This window comes from Bombus fervidus, chromosome 15 (genome assembly GCF_041682495.2).
Source record: "Bombus fervidus isolate BK054 chromosome 15, iyBomFerv1, whole genome shotgun sequence".
Lineage (NCBI taxonomy): Eukaryota > Metazoa > Arthropoda > Insecta > Hymenoptera > Apidae > Bombus > Bombus fervidus.
In genome coordinates, this window is record NC_091531.1 from 4787701 (window position 1) to 4811646 (window position 23946).

General features: G+C 33.1%; 3 protein-coding genes across 5 annotated transcripts; 1 reads left to right on the plus strand and 2 right to left on the minus strand.

Annotated features, from left to right (window-relative positions):
* The first annotated feature begins 1425 nt into the window (after positions 1 to 1425).
* LOC139995118 (nardilysin) lies at positions 1426 to 7987 on the plus strand. 2 transcript variants are annotated; one of them, XM_072018298.1, is made up of 14 exons: positions 1426 to 1798; positions 1872 to 1960; positions 2094 to 2269; positions 2370 to 2483; positions 2550 to 2745; positions 2822 to 3027; positions 3102 to 3272; positions 3528 to 3871; positions 3944 to 4444; positions 4508 to 4658; positions 4941 to 5074; positions 5148 to 5526; positions 5605 to 6118; positions 6190 to 7987. In XM_072018298.1, exons 1-14 carry the CDS (start codon positions 1473 to 1475, stop codon positions 6357 to 6359), a joined length of 3471 nt encoding a protein of 1156 aa, XP_071874399.1. In that variant the 5' UTR covers positions 1426 to 1472; the 3' UTR covers positions 6360 to 7987. The 2 variants fall into 2 exon arrangements, with proteins under 2 accessions (XP_071874399.1, XP_071874400.1); XM_072018299.1 differs by lacking the exons at positions 1426 to 1798; positions 1872 to 1960 and having other exon boundaries at positions 2133 to 2269; positions 2342 to 2483.
* LOC139995119 (constitutive coactivator of PPAR-gamma-like protein 1 homolog) lies at positions 6649 to 19347 on the minus strand. 2 transcript variants are annotated; one of them, XM_072018300.1, is made up of 13 exons: positions 19212 to 19347; positions 18125 to 18516; positions 17879 to 18051; positions 17178 to 17805; positions 16252 to 16878; positions 16040 to 16178; positions 15459 to 15584; positions 15263 to 15380; positions 14897 to 15194; positions 14328 to 14572; positions 13907 to 14035; positions 13729 to 13832; positions 6649 to 13651 (listed from the first exon to the last, which is right to left on the minus strand). In XM_072018300.1, exons 2-13 carry the CDS (start codon positions 18330 to 18332, stop codon positions 13510 to 13512), a joined length of 2937 nt encoding a protein of 978 aa, XP_071874401.1. In that variant the 5' UTR covers positions 18333 to 18516; positions 19212 to 19347; the 3' UTR covers positions 6649 to 13509. The 2 variants fall into 2 exon arrangements, with proteins under 2 accessions (XP_071874401.1, XP_071874402.1); XM_072018301.1 differs by lacking the exon at positions 6649 to 13651 and having other exon boundaries at positions 13805 to 13832; positions 13907 to 14048.
* Positions 19348 to 20069: 722 nt separating this feature from the next.
* On the minus strand, positions 20070 to 23657 carry Gp93 (heat shock protein 90 Gp93). The gene is made up of 4 exons (XM_072018343.1): positions 23491 to 23657; positions 23300 to 23386; positions 22131 to 22737; positions 20070 to 22054 (listed from the first exon to the last, which is right to left on the minus strand). The coding sequence occupies exons 1-4, from the start codon at positions 23534 to 23536 to the stop codon at positions 20398 to 20400; spliced, it is 2397 nt and encodes a 798-aa protein (XP_071874444.1). The 5' UTR covers positions 23537 to 23657; the 3' UTR covers positions 20070 to 20397.
* Positions 23658 to 23946: the final 289 nt, after the last annotated feature.

A 23946-nucleotide genomic window follows, 5' to 3' on the forward strand; every position in this document is an offset into this window, starting at 1 on the left:
TCCTGTAATACTTGATAGGTAAAATAATGTTCTATCGAGATTTTATCTTTTCAATTATGTTCTCAAAAATATGAATGTGAATGAAAATCAACAGTCTAATTATGATTATTTACTTTATTTCTACATCTAATAATTTACGTTGTAACAAAATTGATGTTGATATGATTAATAATATTTCAGTAAAAAAACTACTTTCAATAAAATAAATTTTGTAGAATATCTTGCAGTTATAGTAAATTTTATAGTATGATCATGTTTTTTCAATATTTATAAAAATACTTTTTCTGAAGATGGTCTTTTTATCAAAGAAAAGATTACAGAGATATTTCAACATATATAGTTACATAGCTATATAGCATTTTTACAGAAATGCTTTTGTAGTATTATATTCTTCTGTTAGTATATTATACATTTACAGTATGTATTTAAGTTTATGAAATTATATCTATTAAAATTTATAAAATAAAACGACTTTTCATATATGAAAATAACGACCAAAAACTTTATAGATCATGGTATAGCACAGAGTTTTACCGCTCGTTTTCGAATTACCGATAGGCGGCTGCTTTCGGACAACTCCGTATGGCGTCGCCAATATTCGGCGGTGTTGGAATGATTCTGATTGGTTCATTACCTGTTTTTGCGAGGTCGATATAAAAAGCTCACGAATTTGAAAAAGTCCATTCATACTATTACTTTTTTTACATATGTTAATTGTTTATTGATGAATATGTTAATTGATTCATTACTACATATAGTCGTCAATTACTTATTACTCCATGACACACTGTTATAGTGGTTAAAACTATTAGGCATAACTAACAATCAGCTGATACATTGAAAAAATTAAAGAAAAGAAAAAATGTTGTTACTATTAGGTTAAATCTATTGTGCGCATATTTTTTATCTATATACATATGTACATTGTCTAACTTAAAGTGAAGAATAAAAAGTTACTTTTCCTTATATTTTTTATTTATTAAATAAAACAATTGATTTAATAAAGTGCCTATAGTTGAATTTTTTAAGTTGTTCTTGAATTTAAATAAATGTATCTTCGATACAAAATGTTGCCAATAAGACTGCGACTTGATGTTTTTTAGATTAACATTTGCAATTCATTCTAGATTATTGTAAAATCATTTTGGATTGTAGAAAGTGTAAATTGAATTTTGGATAGTTCTATATTTCAACGGTTACTTTTAGTTTTAAATCGTAGATCAAGTTATTCCTGCGAAGGGTATTACAAGAAAGGAAATATAAATTGCTAATGCGTCCTTTATATAGGAAACGAAAGATTTAACAAAAAAGAAGATTGTAAATATTATATTTACATGACATTATAAATAAGAATATATATAATAATATAATAAGAAAAGATTATATATATTTTAAGAAATTTGTTATGATGAAGTGTAATCAAACAGATGAAGGTGAAATTAGATAGCTGGAAATAGATTGCTCAGTAACATATGGTAATACGGTTTTGGAGGCACCTTTTCACAAAGGTTCTCCAATGTAAAGTTAATGTACGACCTGACACAACGATAATGCCAACAAGATCGATACAAAGTCCTCCTGAAAAAAAGCTGAAACCGAATCAAGGCTCGATTAATTCGATACGAAACTCAAACATCTCTACCGAACATAACCTCAATACGGACATAATGGTCATTGACAAAATGCAAACAGAAAATCAAACACAGGAGACCTCCGTTTGCGTTTCAAAACAACCACGAGAGAAAGTTACATATTTAGAAACGCCTGTTAAGTCGGAGAACGACAAGAAAGAGTACAGGTAAAAAAAAATAATAGTAAAGATAGATGGTACATATGTGGAATATTTGTTTTACTTTTCTTGAATGTTATAGAGTGATCAAATTGGAAAATGGCTTAACTGCTTTGCTAATTGCTGACCTACACTCCTTTTGTACCCAAGATGATGAGTGCATTGATAAAGGTAAAAAAAACAAATATACATGTATTCAAAAGAAAACTTTATTTATGTTAACACTTTCCTTTCACTAATTTGGTTTTATGTTATTATTTCAATTCACTAATTTATAAAAGTGTAAATATTTGGAATTTATCAGAGGATGCAATAGATATTGAAAATAAAAAAGGAGACGAAGATGAAGAGACTGAAAGTGAAGAGGATGAAGAAGAAGAAAGTGAAGAAGAGAGTGATACAGACGATAATCAATCAGACGATGACAAAGATGCTGATTCATATGCTTGCCCCAAACCAGTAAAAGGAGAAGAGAAAATGGTATCTTTTATTACGATACACCATATGATGCTTAATCAATTTAAAAAAGATATGAATTATTAATATTCTTAGTGTGCTGCTACGCATATTTCTTACACAGGCAGCATGTGGATTAACTGTGGGTGTAGGAAGCTTCAGTGATCCACCAGAAATTCCAGGTCTGGCACATTTTTTGGAGCATATGATTTTCATGGGATCAGAGAAATATACTGAGGTATCCATATCTAAAAAGAATCTTATAACTCCTGAAGTTTTATTTAATTTCCATGTATATTAACAGGAAAACGATTTTGATATGTTTATTAAAAAAAGAGGTGGATCAGACAATGCCTCCACTGATTGTGAATTAACAACATTCTATTTTGAAATACAAGAAAAGCATCTTTTAGCTGCCCTTGATCGTTTTGCTCAATTTTTTATTAAACCTTTAATGAGGAAGGATGCTATAACGAGAGAACGTGAATCCATAGAAAGCGGTACATCTTGAAAATGCGAAACATAATGAAATTTAATTAATGTAGTTAGTATAATAAGATTAAATAAACCATATAGAGTTTCAGATGGCCTTACCCTCTGACTATTGTAGAAAAGAACAATTATTTAGTAGCTTTGCACAGCCAAATCATCCAGCTACAAAGTTTTGTTGGGGTAATTTAATTACATTACGAGATAATGTAACTGATGAAAAACTTTATGAGGAGTTGCATAAGTTCAGGGAGCGTCACTACAGTGCTCACAGAATGAAACTTGCCATACAAGTTAGTCTTTTATTTTACTAAATCGGAATTTGCTCTCAGAAGAAATAATATTAACTTACAAAATTGATTTGCAGGCCAGACTTCCACTGGATGTGCTAGAGGACTATGTAATACAATGCTTTGCAAATGTACCAAGTAATGGCTTACCACCTGACGACTTTACTCCCTTTAAGGGCACAGATTCATTTAATACACCAAGTTTTAAAAGAATTTATAAAATCAAACCTATAAAAGATGTTTGCCAAGTATGTCTTCATAATTTTAGAAGTGATAACTAGACTGCGAATTTTTATGCCTTTATGGAAAATTTGAACGTGTAAAAATATACACAATGCATATAATATGCAAAAACATATAAAATGTCTAAAATAGTATTTAGATTAATATTTAGTAGATAAAGCAAACTATTAAAATTTTTGTTTAGTTACATTCATAAAAATACAAAAATGCATAAAAATTCATAGTCTAATAATGGTGATTACATTTTATTTTGTTCATAGGTAGAGTTGACATGGTGCATGCCACCTCTTCACGATATGTATAAAAGCAAGCCGCATCAGTATATTGCCTGGATCATTGGATACGAAGGAAAAGGTTCTTTGATTAGTTACTTAAGGGAAAAGATGTGGTGTCTTGGGATTTTCAGCGGAAATGCAGAAAGGGGCTTCGAACACAATTCGATGTATGCGTTGTTTAGTTTGTCTTTAATGTTGACGGAGCAAGGACATAAACACCTACCGGAAGTATTAAACGCCACATTCTCATTTATCAATTTAATGCGAAAAGAAGGCCCGCAAAAACGAATTTATGATGAGATTCACCAAATTAAGGAAATGAATTTTAGGTGCAATTTTAAAATGATCAATGATTGTTAATATAATAATTAGAATGACTAATAGATAAGGTTTCCTTATAGATTTACAGATGAGTTTCCGCCAGCAGAATATGTGGAGGATTTGTGCGAAAACATGCATTATTATCCTCCTCGTGATTATATTACTGGCAGCGAATTGTATTGTGAATATAATGCAGAAGCTATACAAACCTGTTTAAATTATTTAACACCTAATGATGTGAACATTATAATACTTGATAAAAAATTCAAGGATGAAGAATTCGATAAAGTGGAACCTTGGTTCAAAACTAAATATACAAATATGGAGATTCCTCAAGAATGGATAGAGTGCTGGAAGACTATGGAACCTTTGCCTGAATTTCATTTACCATTACCCAATATGTATATCACGGATGATTTCAGTTTAATCTCGATACCACCTGGTGTACCTAAGTACCCCACAAAAATCTATTCAGATGAGATAGTAGAAGTTTGGTACCGACCTGATCCGAAGTTCGGCTTGCCTGAATGTTATATGTATTTTTGTATCATATCACCAATGGCTGTTTGTTCACTGAAAGGGTAAATATTAGGAATCTTTATGAAAGAAGCATGAATTTTTTACAGAAATAATAAAAATTTTAGCATAGTCATAATGGATCTATTTGTTGCTATATTGAAGCAACTGTTAGTGGAAACATTGTATCCAGCCGCGATTGCTGAATTAAATCATGCTATTTACACGAACGAAAAGGGTATTATGCTTAAAATGAATGGATTCAATCAGAAGTTACCAGTAAGGATACTTATAATTAGAATGCAGATTTGTATACAAATTCATATTTATATGAATACAATTAAAAGAGTAGGACCTAGGCAGAAATTTGATTTACCTATTAAATATTATAAAGAATACTATACTTTGGATATTTTATCTGTTCTTTAATATTATGTGAATTCTATGCATTTTTGTATCTTTAAATTACTGATAATTGCATAAAATTTTACAGTCTACTTATAACAATTTTTTTCGAATAATTACTATTTTGATTTAGTATTTTTTTATTTTTATTTGTAGCTTTTGTTAATGACTATTGCGAAGTGTATAGCTGATATTTCGACATTAATAACTAAAGAGTTTTTCGAAGTGATGAAGAAAGAACAAACTAAGGAATATTATAATAACTTAGTAAAACCCAAAAGCTTAGTTCGGTAGGTAATGATTCTTACAAAGTCACAAACAATAAATTTAAGATGTTCTACATTTTTTTCATAATTGTTTCAGAGATGTAAGATTATCAATTCTAATGCTCGTCTATTGGACGGCCGCGGACAAGCACGCTGCCATTCAGAATGTGGAATTTTCTGAATTTCAAAATTTTGTTCAACACTTTACCGATCACATTTACATTCAATCTTTGGTACAAGGAAACATGACAAAAGAAGATGTGATAAAAAACATTCAAGAATGTGTAAAGGCACTGAAGTGTGGATCATTGTTGCCTAATACTATGCCACACGCGAGGGTGGCGCAAATACCAATTGGTTCACATTATTGTAAAGTAAGGAACTTCAATAGCATCGATATAAATTCTGTTGTAATGAATTACTATCAATCCGATGTCTCATCTATTAGATTGTTAGTTATTATCGAACTATTAATTGTAAGTACAAGTTTAAATTATATTACTTTAAATTTATTGTACAATGAGTAATAAATATCTCTATAAATTTTAACTTAGACGATTATGGAAGAGCCTGTTTTTAATCAACTTAGAACACTGGAACAACTTGGTTACAATGTCTTCTGTCTATTAAGGGATACCTTCGGTATACTCGGTTATACTGTCACAGTGTACACTCAGGCAGACAAATACAGCACCGAATACGTGGATAATAGGATAGAAGCATTTTTGGAGATGTTTAATAATATTTTGAAAGAGATGTCGGATAAGGAGTTAGACAGCGTTAAGGAAGCAGTGATAAACTTAAAACGGTGTGCGGATATACATTTGAAAGAAGAGGTTGATAGGAACTGGTCAGAAATTGAAAGTGGCGATTACATGTTTGATAGAATAGAAAAGGAATTGAGTGTAATCGAATATATCAAGATTGACGAATTGAGGGAATGGATGAAGTCTCACACATTTAATGGGAGCAATTTCAGAAAATTAAGCGTGCATGTAGTGGGAATTGCTAAATCATCTGATACAGAGAATAACGAAGGTGTTGAAACATCAGCAAATGCAGCCAATTGTAAGTGCAGTGATTTTGCATTGTACTATGTATTATACTAGTAAATGAAAACATTATCGATTTTTTTGCAGCCGATTCGGCTAAAAGAGACACAAAAGTAGAGAAATATGGGAAGGTAAAGTATTCATTGAATTATGTTCCTACCACAGAAGAGACTGACAAATCTTTGGTGCACATCACTGATATTGAGAAGTACAAAAACCAGCTGTACATATATCCTGTAAATCATACCACTTTATGATACTAAATAAAACTAATAAAATTTATAGTCATATCTGAAAAAATTTTGAAATCAGAATAAAGATGCAACAAATAATGACGATGCATTGTTAATCATTCGTTCCATTTCGTTTAATTAAGCTGGTACTTAAGAAACCATTAAATAATATTTTTAATAATTCTTATTACAATTTACGTTTTTATAAGATAACAGAGTATTAATTTGAGGAGTAACATAAAATTAAATTGAATAAACAGAATAACACATTGTGAAAAAACATGGACATAAAATGGAAGATGAACTCACAAAATTATCTTTTTCTTTTCTTTTATAGTTCTTTTAATTGTATTCAAGACATGACAACACGTTTTAATAAATCATTAAACTTCCGAAAATGTCAGCCAACCATCTCCGAGAACCTCTCACTCGAACAAGCTTTCTTTATAAAACCTCACTGAAAGTTTGTTTCCTTTATTTCGAACCGTGCAGTGTGTCCTGCAAAGCTTTCATTATTTTCCTCTTCAAATGAACAGAGAATCTCTATGAACCATTGCCGTTCTCTCTACTTTGCATGTGTGTCGTGTAATTGCATTTATACAAGAAAAAACGAAGATAAATATATATATTTTTTTTCTTCAAAAGAAACAAACTTAAGATATCTGTCATTGGAGAAACTTCTCTGCTTGTTGGAATAAAGAAAAAAAGATCATTCTTTGTTTCCCGATATATAATTATTATCTTTTTAAGTGATTTTTTCAATTCATTTTTATTCTTTAAGAAAGAAAAATATCCTTTGTTCAGTCAGCAGAGCAGTCGTGTTCCAAAGAACAGATTTACAGTAAAATGTCGATGCAATTTGAATACTCTAAATTGTTACAACATCCATTAAAGTGCATTTTGCATTTAGTATTTCGAATAATTGTTGAATATATTGATTTTTTTTTGTTTTGTAGTATTATAGAGTTGCCACTACATTTATACAATGATTACCTCCTACTTTCCAAATATGTATCCGCTTTAAAAGTACTTTAAATGTGACTTTTTTTAGCTTTATAATAATTTTTGGTTGCCTTGTGTTTTCGCCAGCACTGATTCTTCCGTTCTTTATTTATTTTTATGATTTGCCATTAACTTTCCACACGCCTGTTTCTAAATTAATCAACAATATGAAAATCTTTAACTTGTTCCATTTCTTTTTAAATATACGAATAGTTAATTAAATATCCGCGCTTTGTTTTCTTTTCCTTCTTTTCCTTTTTCTTTCTTTTTTATTTGGAAACGTATTTGTTCTGGTTTTCCAATTAGCAAAAGCATAGAATCAGCTCTGCTTGACACTAGACATGAATAGGGTATATGTTACAACAATAATTTACAAGATGGAATAATCCAACAAGAATACATCGATTTGACTGTGTATTATAGAGAAATACAACAACTAAATGAGTCGGCTAGGCAATACTGTCAATACCATAAACACATCTATAAATTATCAACTAATACAGCATGCCGTTTTTGCATACAGAAATCTTGCACACCATTCTGTTTCCAACTCCTACAGCAAATGCATATAAATAATATTCACTTAATTCTTTTCTATATAGATCAGTTAAATCATTATGCTGCAATAGTTTAAACACTGTTGTACCAACTTTTAATAATTTGAAAAGGACTATAAATATATTACATTTAATTAGGACTTTTCTACTGTTGCAAATAATATGGTAATTACCTAGCGACCCATATAAGTTGAAAATAACGCGACCATTGGCAAAAGATCATAGCGCATGTACAATTTTACTCGTTTCCTTCACATCTTTATCTGCATAAACGTAAAGTATTCTTCCTGAATGTTTTCCTCATTTTGTTCGCAAAATATTGCTCTATTATGCCATGCGCTATACACTTAATCATCGACTACCTCGTCTTCTTACACAGTAGAAAAACAAAAAGAGAGTAAAACAGAAAAAAAATTAAACATACAATGATTATAAATTGTAACATACAATGATTACCCTCTGTGTACGCTTCGTATTTTAATCATCTTATTGTTTTTTCATTGTTCTTGTTGCTTCCTTTAGCTATGAAAAATAATAGCAGAATATACGTTATGTAATATTTAATAAGAATATATAAAGACGGGGCCCACATACATTTGCAGCTACATTGATAAGTGTTTAATTCGTTACTTCATCTTTTTTTGGTTTTTCACCTTATTAATACTTTTTTTATTTACTGTATTTGCTACCGTACTTTTAATATATCTTGTTAATAGGGTATGCAAGCGAAAAACTATGGTAAAAAGAGAAACTTAAAATTTATGTATCGAGTATAGTCATAGCAACTCAGTATCACCTTCATTCTTGCCTTTTTTGATCTTCCATTGAAGGCACTCTGTATTGTAATCTTTTTTCATTGCGTTGCTATCAAAAATCCTGATGTTCTATTGACACGAAGCTATGAGTATAGCATACATTAGAAGAAAAGAAATCAGAAGAAAACGTTGAACGTTTTTTTTTCTTTTTTTAATGCCTATCGGTTGCGTGCTTCTATCAGAGATACAGTGAAATAATAACATAAACTTATTATTCATTGATTTTTTTTGTGGCAATCATTTAAAACAAATCATTGAAATTAAATGATCCGCTCCATTTTTATGTTATATTTTTTTCCCTATGTACATATACATATATATGTGTGATTTTTCGCAAAAGGTCCTAAGGCTTTACTACAATATGATTACAAATCAAACGAAGAACGAAAGAGTAATAATAATAAAAAAAAAGAACGTACAATAAAAAAAATGAACAGATAGAGAAGAAGCAAAAGTTTTTCATGATTTTTTCACAATGGAAGACATGATAAACCATGTCTGTTTTGAATGTTTAGTCACTTGCTGTATCGACACAAAATCGAAATTTAATCAAATAAAAATACAGCTATAATGTTGATTGAAAATAAGGAGAGAGAACAGTTCACTGGAAATTGACGCTTTCATTTACAATAAAAGTGCTCTTCTACAGATTAAAAAAAAAAAAAAAAAAAAACAAAAAAAGAGAAACAATATACATACAGTCGCTTAATTTACATTCTCGTTCGACTGTTTCTCATTTATTAAGCATTTATCATCATCAATATTCCAGCATCATCATCATCATATCATCATCGTTATCATTGTTTTATAGCAAGAGTTTAAAGATGTGCCTTACTTCGAAATATAATTAATTTTTTGTTTACCACAATGACACACAGTGTTCGAAGATCGAGTTTATAAGTGGGATTTTTCCTTTTTTTTTCCTAAATACACAAAGAGAGGTTTATTCGTTTTATATGTTGGCTTATTGTGTTCACATTCTCGCACGGATACGTCCTCTATCGTTAAAGTTGTTTCGTGGGCCCCTATATTTTGCATGTTTTATCATCATTTTTCATTTACTACATATTACAACGAAAAAGCAGGCACGAGTCAGGCGCGCACCTGTTCTTTTTACGTCGATCATTTTATTCGCCGTTTTTACGCAAGTTTCCACTTCTTTCTTTTGCATTACATATTATATTTTGTTATTTTTGCGGTACTTCTGCTCTGTTGTATTGTTTTCTTTTTCAATAATATGGATTTCATATATATTTGCTTCCTTTTATTTATCCTTTATATTTCCTCTTTTCCGTTTTTTCATTTTTTTCGTTTATATTCGTATCGTGGTTTTGCTTGCTTTCGCTTCAATATTTAGTATATTTAAATTATTTCACTTCTTATGTTTATTGCGTTACCTCATATCAGTGCAGCAGCAACTGATTGTGTTTGTGTACCATCATGTTTTATACATATAGTTATATATATATTATGTCTTTTTTATCATTTCATTTTTTACTTTGTTTTATTACATATTTTGTATTCTCCGGTTTGCATATATCAGGATGATCGATTTCTCAGAAAGAAAATCTACCTTTACACGAAAGCGTAAAGTGGCATTTTTACTCTCAAATATTCATCCGTCGGATCTGAAACGTCTCTCTGCTTCTAGTTTAACATTATTATCCTTATTATTATTATTATTAATATTATCATTATCATTATTATTATTACGTTGGTTAGTCGTTCATGAGCGATTGGCGTCGTTTTAACTTTAAATTGTTCAAGAAAGATATACGGCGATCTTTTTTTCTATGATTTTCTTCTTTTTTTTTATACGTCGGTGCACATTTTATGTATTATATACCGTACTCGGAAAATAATGGATGGTGTGAATGCGTGTTATTAATTGATAATTAAATTATATTCATTTCTGCTTTTTTTAATTTACACAATTCCGTTCATTACGGGATTTGGCTTTTTATTTCGTTTCATTATTTTTTTTGTAATCTTCAGCCTATTTTTCAAATCGCGTTGAGAAAACTGTTTATTATATGCATACACTGGTATAGCTTATATTGAAGCTGACATTTAGTTTCTTCTTTTTTTTTAAATATCCTTCCTATTTTTCATGTTTTATATTTTTTTGTTTTTTAGCTTTTTTCTTTGTTTGCAAGCAACTCAGAACTTTGAGAGCTTCGGAGACACAGAAGAATTAATGAGATTTTCTATTAAATCATGGATGTCAAACATGTTCAATATACTATCGTCTCTTCTAAAGCACTTTTTCATTTTTTCCTCTATGCTTTTTTTCCTTTAAATCTCTTTCTCATTCTCTGTACAATACACTTTCCTCCTATGATCTTAGTCATTCGCTTTAATTCTCACAGGCTCAATTCAACCGTCGCTCAAATTATATAAAGTTTCTCATTGTCTTAATGCATTTTTTACGCGATAACAAATCTACAAAAATATAACATTTTTATCTTATCTCTCATTATATTATCTCAATAAATGGTTTTCTCTCTCACAATCGCTTTCTCTCTCGCTTTCGTTCGCTCTTTTACTCAATTTAAATTACCTCTGCATTTAGACGCATATCCTTTCTTCACGCCATTTTTACCTACTCTTTCTGTTTATGTTTCCATTCCATTCCATAAATAATCGTGTTCTGTCGTGCTGTCTTGTATCTCTGTCATATGTGTATTATCATACTTTACTGATAAAAGAACCCACCTTACCCTTCAAACTCCAATGATCTTTGGTAGAACGTCGTTTCGACTATTCTACACATAAATAGTATTTTTCATCTTCTTCTTTTAACATGATGATCTCCTAGTTTGAACCGGTTCTTCGCGCGACAAGAGCGCAGAGCCACCAGACTCCTCTTTTATGTACACCAACCTTACGCTGTCGTTTCTAAACTATTCGTATGTACAATTAAAGGAGGGACACATATGCTTTCGAAAATATGCTACAAAAAGCAACAATACGTAAAATTTTTATCCAAAAACAGAGAAAGAAGAAATAAAAATAAAAAAGAAGACAACACGTTTAGATTCTTCAATAGAATCATAAAAGATAGATACTTCTCTATGGCGCAACTAGTTATTGCTTTCTTTTTATGTTATTAACTGAGGTACTATCCAACCTGGTAATAGAATTAGAATAATACATAGTATAGCATATTTTCCAAGCGATACCGGAAGATCTCCGCAAGAATAACTCTTTCAGAGAACCTCGTCTTTCTATTTTATAAAAATTCAAACCGATTACTCTCGCAAGGAGCCCTCCGTGTGCCCATGAGTACATATCATACATGGAAATTTATAATTCGTTCAAAAGTCATTCATTCGTTTCTCCACCGACACAACAACAAATAAATATATCAATTCGATCACGTACACGCGCGTTCATTTTCTTATGTACCACGCGTGTGTACGTAAACGGACACGCGTTAACATTCCACATTTATATACATTTTTTATGTTTCTTTATATGTCACTCTCACAGTCACGCGTCTACAACATATTCTCTCTTCCTCTCCCTCTTTCTCTCTGACATATACCACACGCGCGCGCGCGCACACGCACACACACCATACACACGAGCGCACGTCGTACGCACGCAAGCACACACACAAATAAAGCAATATCCTCTCGCGCTTATGTAATTCTCTCACATACAGTGACTTCATGCACCTCGCACTCCATTGCACACATATTCATACACAATCATTCACAACTTACATATAATATGTAATCTATCGGGAATTTCTAATCTAAATCATATATAAATATATATTTTACCTATATGAAAAGCATCAGTCTCCATTTGCTAATGAATGTCTCAGTATCCTGCCTCGCGTTATCTACAAAACTCAGTAAAACTATTCGTGATACACTGTCCAGTGTAAATTTTGTCCATTTGTCCGTCTGTGATGTCTTAGAGCATGCGATTTCTGTCTCGTACCTACAATTATTAGAGATCAGAGTACTGAGACTGTCAATGCGAGCATTTCATATAATACCGGAAAATATATATTTTCATTGTAAAAAAAATAATCACACTTCTTAAGAATTAAATACTTATAGCAGTTGACGACTTGTTCTCGTTCTTAGTAAAATTAGCGCACGCATACACTAATCAGTCGAGTTCATCCTTATGGTGATCCGAGCGGAGTAGTAGTAGTCTAAAAGCACGCTCGTGTTAGCACAAGCACGATTTCATTGTTTTTTTTTAATATTTTCTTCTTTTTTCTTAAATCATGTTCGTTTTCGCTCTTATCCTACACGCTGAATGGTACGTTTGGCAGTGAGGACATCGTATCGTGTACGTCGGAAATGGGTCTACATCCTTGTGGTTTTACAATATCTTGACATCGCGTTAACGATGCTTTTTTTCTTCTACATTAGTTTAAATAGTTTGGCCCCATCAGAGCTTTAGACATTGTTGAGTGATTCTGCGCGTAACATTTGAAAAGTCTTCTTCATCATTCCCATTGTGCGAAAATTCAAGGCAATTTTGTGTATACATTTTTTTTCACACTCTCTCTCTTCCCTCTTTTTCCTTAAAGAGCAAACATACATGAAAAAGAACTCTAAACCCCCTTTCTTTCTTTTTGTTTATAAAAACAATTTTCTGCACGATCGAAAGTAATTGTGTCATATGCAATAATTATGATGCAACTTTCAAATGTCATTGGCGCATCATTACTCGTTTACACACACTTGTTTTGTCTCTAAGAAAATCCTTTTGATTGCAGTCTTGAGTCACATCCGGGAGTGTCTAAAAGTCGATATAAACGTGATGTATAAATACCTAATTCTCTGCGGCGACTGGAGCGACCAGCGACGCGTCACCCTGCCCTTTTTCTATTCCTTTGCCGTTTTCTACAGCGTCCTCAAATTGGCCTGGTACTGGCAGTGCGTCTTTTATTGAGTTCATATTTGGAATCGAGTCACTAGCAATATCAACAAACATGTTCATAGATGTTCAAGATGATTATTTTATGCATATGCGAGTATAAAATGAACTCACTTATAATCAGTTATTCCATCAACGTTATTGCCTCGCCCCCTGCTGTCTTTTTTGTTTTCGCATTCTTTGTTCTTCTTAACTGGAGTTTTCTTTTTACCAGTTATCTACACAATAACTCACTTTCACTATCTCTTTTTTAATGGAAAAAATAAGTTGTATAATAAAGATGTCTATCTACCTTCATCTGCGTTTTTTTTCCACGACCTGCGATTTGTGTACGGTTGTTCCCTCGGGTTTGGAACGTGGGCCGGCCCATGGGGGTGAAACCACGAGGGAGACCATATTTGAGACCACCAATTGAAGTTACCTAGAACATACATCTTAAAACGTTACACTGGATAGCTCCAATTTTCTTGAAGATTAATTATGAAGTATAATTGCTGTCTTTTTTATTTGAAAAGCACAAGGTAATGCAAAAGTAAAGCAATCAAAAACTTAGAATAATGCTAATATTATGTTATATCAATTCATTTATTATAGACCAATGTTGCCACTACACAATAGAGGTCTATCATTTCCAATAGTTTTCTCTCACACGTTAAAATGTTATCTTACTTTTCTGTTACTCTATGCAAACTGTGCAGGAGGATACTACCTACCTGTGGCGGAAGCCGCCCCCGAGGATGTCCCTGTAGAGGCTGAGGTAAGCGGCCAGGTTGTCCATAGTTTGGACCCCATTGTCCAACAACAACCCCGGCAATTTCTAACTGTCCACCACGGGACGGTATAGGACGACGCATTAATCCACGTTGAGGCATAGTTCCGTTACCTCTCCCGCGCATTAAACCATCGTTAATTGTACATCCGGCGGCCAGAATATTCTGTGGTACTGACATGCGAATACCTATTTGAAAAAAAATGATTGAGTAAAAGGAAAAATATTAAATTAATACATAGTAAATAAAAGAATTATGTAACAGCTTTGAGATTCGCAGACAAAGTCGAGACATATTAAATCCACGAAGCAATATAGCTGTATATTTCTTTCCTTCCATTCCGAAAACATACCATTAAACATGTGCACGGTATGCTAAGGTTATTGGAAGGGAAAAAACGATAAATTGAGAATTCGAACTTAAGACACTTGCTTATAAGACAAATGTTTTATCACTGAGCCACAATACTCTCTAAGTTTTAAGAAATTAAATCTATCTATTGAAAGATATACCTGGGCCAACTGGAGGTGCCCGAGCGAAAATAACGTTGGTACCCTCTAAAATAGCTTTTTTCATCCGTTCGACTTTCACGATACGATCTATGTGACCACCACAGAGTTCTAGTAAGTTTTTCGCAATTCTAGCACGAGCCAATGTATGGTGGAATAGTTTTCCATCAAAATATAACCACGGGCAGCACATTAACCATGGAATCGGTGCACCACAAGCATCGTTAGCTAAGAGAGCAGTTTCAACACCAGCCATGAATAAAGTAGCTAATTGGACTCCGCGTGACGTTACTAAAGGAAGCTATATAAAGAAGTTCAAGATAATATATAATTTTTATCATTAACTTAGTAAAAAATTATTCAAGTTACCTGGAGATCTTGTAAATACTGAGCGTTCATAAGCTCTGGCGAAAATGCTTGTGCAATAAAAGCGTCTAATTCCCAACGACGTAGAACCTTTATTTTATCCGAAAACGACATAATATATCTGTAATAAAATTAAATGTATTACAGGACAGTAAATTAATAAAAAAAGATTTTCACAGGGAAAAGAATCGTAAGTTACCTTAATACACAAGCCATGACTAAAAGATGTTGCGGTACATAGGAAGTGTTTAACATAAGTGGTGTATCTGATTTCATACAAGTCAGGAATCCTCGTAAACGACGACGTTTGTCATCTATGCCCGTGCTGCAAATGAAAATTCCGTGTAGACTTCCCTTCTCATCCTCCAATAAAAATAACACGTTTACAGTCCAAGCCGAAAACGTACTTCCTTCCCGTACATCCCAGAAAACGATATGCATATACTTTGCATTAGCTGCTTAAAGAAACAGCACATATAAAAATGTAAGCTATAACAATTCTTGTTTTCCCAATAACTTCTGTTAAATTAATTATGGTATTCAATCAAATTATTCCTTGTATATAAAACATTCATAATTTAATTATTTATATAATTAATATTAATTAATTATAAAAATTTAAACACAAAATGTCCCTATATCAAGAGTTACATCATTTTTAATGTTAGACGCTCCTGAACCACGATCAGGTCAACCGACGGGTAGGTCGAGAGTATTTCGACCCATATATGAGATACCAGACTGTGAACATGATAATTATGGCACAAAATAATTACATACCCAAACCATAAACGTTGAATCGTAGGAACGCCCCAACCAATTTGTTCTGCCTTTACAGGTTCTGGAGTCAGATATGGATTCGATTTGGACCATACCCACTCCTTTATTACAACATCTGGGACTTCAATTTTTTCACTATCTATTAATTCAAAATAATTTAGTACATATTCAATCCATTTCAAAGTATTTCCAAAAAGAATTAATTTACCTACCTCCCTTTTCTTTACTCTTAGCAGCTAAATACATTCGGTGATGAAGATTGAATAGTATCGCGTATACCATTTGCCTGACGGGTCTATAAATAAGATGGATCGATGGAAATTCGCGGTGATTTTCGTCTTCGAGAAGAACGGGCAGTTTGATCTCTCCGGCAATGAGAATTTGATAAATATGAGGAGACATTAAGCCTTTTTGATGTCGTTCAGATGCAGTACGCATCACTTCTGGTACCGTGCTGGGAATAGTCATCGTTTTCTCCGCTTGTTTCGACGAATCAGCTGTCGCGTGAGATGGAGACGTAGCAGAAGAACTACTGCTCGAACTGGACGAACTAATTAGAAGATTGTGTGTACCATTTATAGCGTGTCCATTGTTTTGTTCTTCCTCTGTCCTAATATTATCGTCTCCATGGCCCTGGATACCCGGTGGATCTATCACAATTTGTGGCGCGGACTTTGCATTTGCGGTAGCTTGCTTATATGCGTTTAAACTCTCGCGTTCACTTTCTACAGTTTCGGATGCGAATCTTGAAGTTTCTAAATTCGAATCGGCTTCCGATGTTGACGGCGTTTCAGATAAATTTGACTGTTGCACGCTTTGCTTCGAGTCCAACTTGTGTACTGAAGTAATTAATTTGTTAAGATTAAAATATAGTAGTAAAAATACACTGCCAGGCATAAATATTAGGACACCAACTGATACTTAGTACAAATTGCGTGCCTTTTACTGCTTTCTTTTTCTAGATAGTATATTATAAATCTATTATTTCATTTGTTTAAAATTATGTGTTTCATTGTGTAAAATACTAAATAAAATAAAATTTATTAGATAGATCTTTCGATAGATACAACGGATGGGCGTCCTAAATAACTATGGCCAACAGTGTTACATTGAGTTATAAATTGAAGTAATAATATACCTCTATTTGGTTTTACTGGTTTATAATGCAAAAATCCGTCTTTAGTTCCATTTATATAGTACTGAACTGATTGCCTCAATTTCGAACACCTCGGATCTGACAAAGATCCAAAAACTTTCTGCGAAACTACGTCCAATTCCACAGATGGTAAATCCCGAACAAAATTAGCGATAGTTTTAATCGTGTGTTCGACGTTTACTTTGTTCAGGTTGGTATTGACATTCAGTTTCTTATAAAAATCGGTTAAGTCTTGCTCAGTTAAAATATAATTTCCAAGTAACGCGGCTAGCAAGCATAATCTATCGGAAGGGATGTTCAATGCTTTTAAAAGTTCCGGAAGAATGTACTCCTTGGTGTCGAGAGAGCCTTTGTACGTAAGTTTTAACTGTTCAGACGAGAAATATCGTGGAGGGTCGAACGCAGCATATTCCGCATCGTCAGCAATTAAGCCGTTAAAACTGTTCTCTCGACAATATGCGATTACTTCTTGATGATGATCGTCCATGCTACATAGTACTGTAACATTTAAATGCCGCAAGGCCATACGTAGACTAGTCCTTAAACAAACTGGTGGTGTCCACCAAATTTTTGGTGGTGGAGTTCCCTTGGTTGAAATATGTTTTAACACCTGAAAAGATATAGTCTTAAATTATATGAATTTTGACAAAATATTTTAAACGTTTCAATAAACTATCACTTACATTATTTACTTTAATTCGTACTTGTAATTGATTTAGAACCCAGTCAGCACGTCTAGGAGATTCAAAACATCCATTAAAGAATACAGCTAATTCTAAACCTGACATTTCTGTTGCTTGTATAAGAACAGCTAAAAATTGCAACATTCTATTCCACTGTCCTCCACAAGCCCAATCTGTATGAGAAATTATTTCATTGAGTACTTTACTTAATGTAATAATAATTATACAGAAAAGATTTATATATACCTGAGAAGTATCCTCCATATAATCTATCTAAGCAGCATTCTCCATCAAGGACTAGTCTTAATTTTCCAGAATGTAACTGTTGTGTTTTACCAACACGATTATGTTGTCTTTGTGTAATGGTACGTGCTATTTTTAACAGATCCACGGGTACAGATCCACCTTGTACATAATTGCTATCCAAAAAGACTTGCAAATCTTGAATGCCCATTTTGCTCAAGATTCTCTTAGTGACTTACAGTTATTAATTAAGCTTGGTTGATTAATCACGTAATGTTATGTTTTTCTTTGTTTTCTTCTTTAATTTGTTAGACGAGTAAATAACTTTTTTATCTTTCGATTTTGGATATTTTTAAGATACGAAGAAATCTAATTTGAGTTTCAATAATTTCAACCTGGAAAACAAACATTATTCATTACTTGCACCTACTAAGCACCGCTTTCTATGATATTCTTAGGCCTAAAAAACAAATCGTTCGAGAGCTACTAGGAATACAGTTTCTAAAATTTATTTTATTTATAATATCAGACTGCACACATGCTGGACCAGGGATATTTCCTTTTAAAAAAATGCAAATTCAAAAAACAAGTCAAATAATGATTAACGATTGTATTAGCTGGTGAAATAGCCACAGAGAAATCTTCAAATTCATACATTAAATTTTATTCTGATTCGAGAAAAGGAATATCAAGATCGTGACCCTTAATCAAGGAAAACACTCGAAAAGTAAAAATTTGTCATATTCAGGAATACAAGTATGCCGACGCCATTTATTTTGTTTATATGTGACCATCCGTCTCGTCCAGTTTTCTTTCCCCGGTCAAGTCGATCGATTTGGTCCAAGACGATCGTTGCGACACTAACAAACGATAGCCAGCTATGATTTTCACCATCATTTCTCGCTTAATTGAACGTGCTCGAGAAAGAGGGGCTTTATAGACCGGCATGGCGAGAGTCTTCGTTCATCGTGCAAAACTTACGCAAGGAATTCGCGCGGTTTCGTGACCAGTTTTCCTATACGAACGATACCATGCGAATTCTTGTTGATATCATTTAAACGATCGTGATCTGAAACGTGACAATACTTACGTTAAATTAGCGATAATCATCGTGGCCCCAAAGAAACACAAAACACACGGGCTTTGAGAGTAGATGACGTCGGATTCGAAAACGGAAATGAGCGCTCGGCCGCGCTCGGATATCTACGTTGTTTGTCCTGGTTCCATGGGAATCGACTCCATCATTGGCTTGCCGACCGGAATCCATCACGTTTACCGGAAATGAATAACTTAACATTGTTTTGAAAATACGAACTCAACAGGGAAACAGAAATTATCTTGAGTAAGACTACAATATTCAAAAATGATTTATGGGACACCCTAATAACATTTAATTATTATATAATAAATGGCGCTTTCCAACGAGATTTTGTTTCACACATTTGGAAATTGTAAAACTTTTGACAATTGGTTTTGTCTATAAATTATTTTGTTTAAAGATTTTCTTTCATTAGCTGGATAATATCCTTGAAGTAATTACCAGTATACCTTTTTCAACGTGTTGAAAATGCGGTTTCTGATCCATTTCTTTTCATGAATATAAACTTAATCAAACTTTTTAAAAAAAGCAAAAACAAATTTAACAATTATAAAAGAAACTCGAAAAATTAATAATTGAACAGAATTTTCGATATCTTAAATAGATAAATTATAATTATCTTTGATTGATGGAAAATCGTAAATTTCATAAAAAGAACAAAATCGATCGGTAATGGTCTTCGTATAAAGGAACGGAGACATGAACAATATCACAATGATCTTTTTTTAAATATCCTTTATACAAATACATTCATTCGCATCACAAACATACTATATATATTTATTGGGTTCAGTCAGTAATTCCTTTCGCCTTACTTATATAAAAAGGTGGAAGATCAAACGAAATAAATTATGAAAACTGTTTTTTTACCAAAAATGGAACTTATGAGATTACATATTATTATAATGACAAACTTAATGAGCGATAAATCTCCTTTTTTCACCTTTAAATAATTATCATATCCTTTGATACGCTGTTGCAATGGTATTGGATTACAAAAAACAGTATGAAATGCTGCAAAGTGTCATCAAAGGATATAACTATCATACTTTTTTCTCCTCTGTACAATAGTTCATCTTTACTCGCAACAACACAGTCGCATCTTCAATGATAATTCACTATACATTGTATAGCCATACAACTAGAAAATTATAATCTAATGTGATACAATTTTCGATTATAATTCGTCATGTTTCTCTTCGTCTTGTTCATCCTCATCCGCATCTATATCTACGACTTTCTCCGACTCCTGCTTCTCTGTCGATCCAGAGTCTTCTTCCTGCAGCTCTTCTTCTTCAGGAACTTCGTCTAAAGAAATACCCAAGGTCTTCCTCATAAGTTGCTCTACGCTATCGGCAAAACTGGCAGTTTCTCTAAGCATGTACCCTGATCGAAGGGTAGCCGTTTTGAACATCATTAATGCGATATCTTTCGCTGTCTGATCAGCACTATCAATTTCAACTCTATGCAGAAGTTCCCTAATAAGTGGATGCCTTGGATTAATTTCCAAAGTCTTCTTCTGGTTTAAGTAGTACGTCTTCTGGGGATCGTCAGTCTTCTGATGAGCATTTGAAATGGCCAATCTCTCCATGTTACCTGTCCACCCAAACATACTAGCAACTAATGCACACGGGGAGTCCGTGAGACGTTCAGACACCTGAGCCTTGCTGATATGATCCTTCAGAACATCATTTAACCATTTGACCAAAGGTTCAAATGTGGTTTTCAACTGTTCCATCCTTTCCTTGGCCTTCTTCCCCTCGTCAAGCGAGAAACCTTCTTTAGCTACATTCTGGAACTTCTTACCGTCGAATTCAGGGAGAGCGGAAATAGCATATTCATCGACTGCTTCGGTAAGGTATAGAATCTCGTACCCTTTCTTGTCCAGTCTCTCCACAAATGGAGATTTTTTCACTTCCTCTTCGGAAGAGCCAGCGATGTAGTAAATATACTGTTGACTGGGTTTCATTCGGGACACGTACTCCGGCAATGACGTCACACCTTTCTGTGTAGAGGATTGGAATAGCAGAAGCTTGGATAATCTGGCCCTGTTCTGAGCATCTTCAATCACACCTAGTTTGATGTTGGTACTGTACTCTTTCCAGAATTTTTCATAATCTTCCTTAGGAATTTTTTTTATCATATCCAGCACTTTTCGAATCAGCTTCTTCTTGATTACTTTAATGAGTTTGTGTTGCTGCAAGTTTTCACGTGAGACGTTCAATGGCAAGTCATCACTATCAACGATACCACGAATGAAGGACAAATAGTTGGGCATCATGTCTGTAAATTTATCTGTGATGAAAACTCTCCTGACATACAACTTAATATTGTCCGCTTTAGTGCCGTAACGATTAAAGCTGTCACTTGGCTGAACTTTAGGAATGAAAAGAAGCGACTTAAAGGTGACTTCACCCTCTGCTACAAAATGGATCTTTGCTAGAGGGTCTTGAGTATCCTTTGTTAGTGCCTTATAGAAGTCATTGTAGTCTTTGTCTTCAACTTCAGATGATTTCAAAGACCATATGGGTTTGGAATCATTTAATAGTTCCCAGTCCCAAATAGTCTTATCAACCTTTTTTGTTTTTTTCTCTTCCTCTGCATCTTCAACTTTTGCATCCTCCTCCTCATCTACTTTGTCTTCAACAGACTCTTCTTTCTTGCTTTCATCTTCTTTAGAATGGGTGTTTTCTTCCGCATCATCTTCATCTACTTGGACGACCTTACTACTCCAAAGGTAAATGGGGAAATTGATGAATTGCGAATATCTCTTTACGAGATTTTTAATGGTATCTTCTTCTAAGAAATCTAATGCTTCATCTTTCAAATGCAAGCTGTAATTACAAAGCAGTTGAAATTAATTTTACGAATTTCGTAAAAACAAAATGTAAGAAATATCATTTTATTTACCTAACTGTAGTTCCTCTCTTCAATGTGTCCCCCCTAGGGTCATCTACAATACTGTAGCTGCTGCTATCAGATTGCCAGATATGTTGTTTGTCATCATTATGCTTAGAGGTAACTACTACTGTATGGGAGACAAGAAAAGCAGAATAGAAACCAACTCCAAATTGACCAATCATATCGTTCAAATCCTGAGCATTCGAGGTATCCTGCATTTTTCCTAAGAATTCTGCAGTTCCTGACTTTGCAATGGTTCCAAGATTGTTGATTAATTCATTCTTGGTCATACCAATACCAGAGTCAGTTATGCTCAAAATCTTGTTCTCTTTATCGGTCTTTATCCTAATTGCTAGCTCTGGATTGGTATCGAAGACATTTTTATCAGTGAGCGAGAGTAGTCTGATTTTGTCTAATGCGTCAGATGCATTAGATATCAACTCCCTCAAGAAAATATCTTTGTTGCGATACAAAGAGTTTATAATGAGTCTCATCATACGATTGACCTCAGTTTGGAAGGTGAATTTCTCAGCTTTCTCCCTAAGTTCTTTTATCTGGGCAACATTTAATCCATCTAGTTTGATTGCTTCCTCCTCTCTTTGAACTACCTCATTATCTGCAAAATATATTTTCTTATTAAACCAAATTCCATCCGTCACAGAACTTACAGAAAGTTCTTTTTAAGCCCAAATGTAAGGAAAAAAAGACATATGTCTTATAGTCAAAGTTATCAAATAAAGATTCCACATGTATACTACCATGCAAAAATATTTGGACACTTAATGGAATCTAATCAAAACATCGATCTTCTGGCACTTTATAAAATCATTGTAAGATCTTAATTAAACAGATATACTTAAAGTCACTTAACTTGGGTGTTTTCATAGAAGTAATTTTCATCCATTTTCAGTTATTGTTTTTTTATTTATGTTAATTAGTATCAAACTATTGTCCTTATCAACATGTATCTACTAACTGTATATGGCTGTCTTAGATAAGATTAGATGTAAAAGTGAAATTAAAGAGCCTTATTTGAAGAATATTTGAAATAATTTGAAAGTGTCCAAATACTTATGCGTAATAGTGTACATCTGTTTTATATCATTGTTATCATGAGTGATTAATCCGTCGATGTAGATGACGACAGAAGAAAAACCAGAATGGAAGAAGTATTTCACCTGTACGAGATCCTTCGCGACTGGCACCCAAATCGTTTTCCACGGTTCCCACATTCTCTTCAACCAAACTCTCTGCCTTAACGAATCCTAGATAACAAAAATGTATGTTGATGCTCTTGATCGATTAACGGGTACATTCTAATATCGTTTTTTTTTTTTTTTTTTTTTTATACGCTTTTTATTAAACTTACCTGCTGCAAAAAACAGGACCGATAATAATAATAACGCCTTTTTCATTGTTGCCGTGAAAGATTCACGAATAGTGGCAGAAAGAAAAAGTATATACCTTTAGATTCAATTCAAACACCTCGATCCGCTGTTTTATGCCGACTGTCATATAATCTGACCCGCGACGCTTTGATATACTAAAAGGTGACTGTAGTAATCCACCAATAAAATGAACCCACGCAATACACGTCGACCAATGGGATACAAGCCGGCTCGAACTTGGTCCAAATGTCTTCTTCGGATTGGTGGATAGACACAACACATGGCATTTACTATTCTAGAATATTCCCTTGATATTTCCGTTTTTTAATAATATATTTACTAAATAGTTCGTTTCAAAACTACGTTCCTTAATATACAAAATAATTTGGTATGAAAACATCGTATTTAAAGAAATTTATAATTAATAAAATTTTAAA

Coding starts and splice junctions, on each gene's coding strand:
- Gp93 (XM_072018343.1), bottom strand. CDS start 23,536: ATGAAAAAGGCGTTATTATTATTATCGGTCCTGTTTTTTGCAGCAG. Junction 23,387..23,490: donor GGTCCTGTTTTTTGCAGCAG/GTAAGTTTAATA, acceptor TTTGTTATCTAG/GATTCGTTAAGGCAGAGAGT. Junction 22,738..23,299: donor TCGCGAAGGATCTCGTACAG/GTGAAATACTTC, acceptor TATATTTTGCAG/ATAATGAGGTAGTTCAAAGA.
- LOC139995119 (XM_072018300.1), bottom strand. CDS start 18,332: ATGGGCATTCAAGATTTGCAAGTCTTTTTGGATAGCAATTATGTACAA. Junction 18,052..18,124: donor ATATGGAGGATACTTCTCAG/GTATATATAAAT, acceptor TTTCTCATACAG/ATTGGGCTTGTGGAGGACAG. Junction 15,381..15,458: donor GTCATGGCTTGTGTATTAAG/GTAACTTACGAT, acceptor ATTTTATTACAG/ATATATTATGTCGTTTTCGG.
- LOC139995118 (XM_072018298.1), top strand. CDS start 1,473: ATGGTAATACGGTTTTGGAGGCACCTTTTCACAAAGGTTCTCCAATGT. Junction 5,527..5,604: donor TTATTATCGAACTATTAATT/GTAAGTACAAGT, acceptor ATTTTAACTTAG/ACGATTATGGAAGAGCCTGT. Junction 6,119..6,189: donor ATCAGCAAATGCAGCCAATT/GTAAGTGCAGTG, acceptor ATTTTTTTGCAG/CCGATTCGGCTAAAAGAGAC.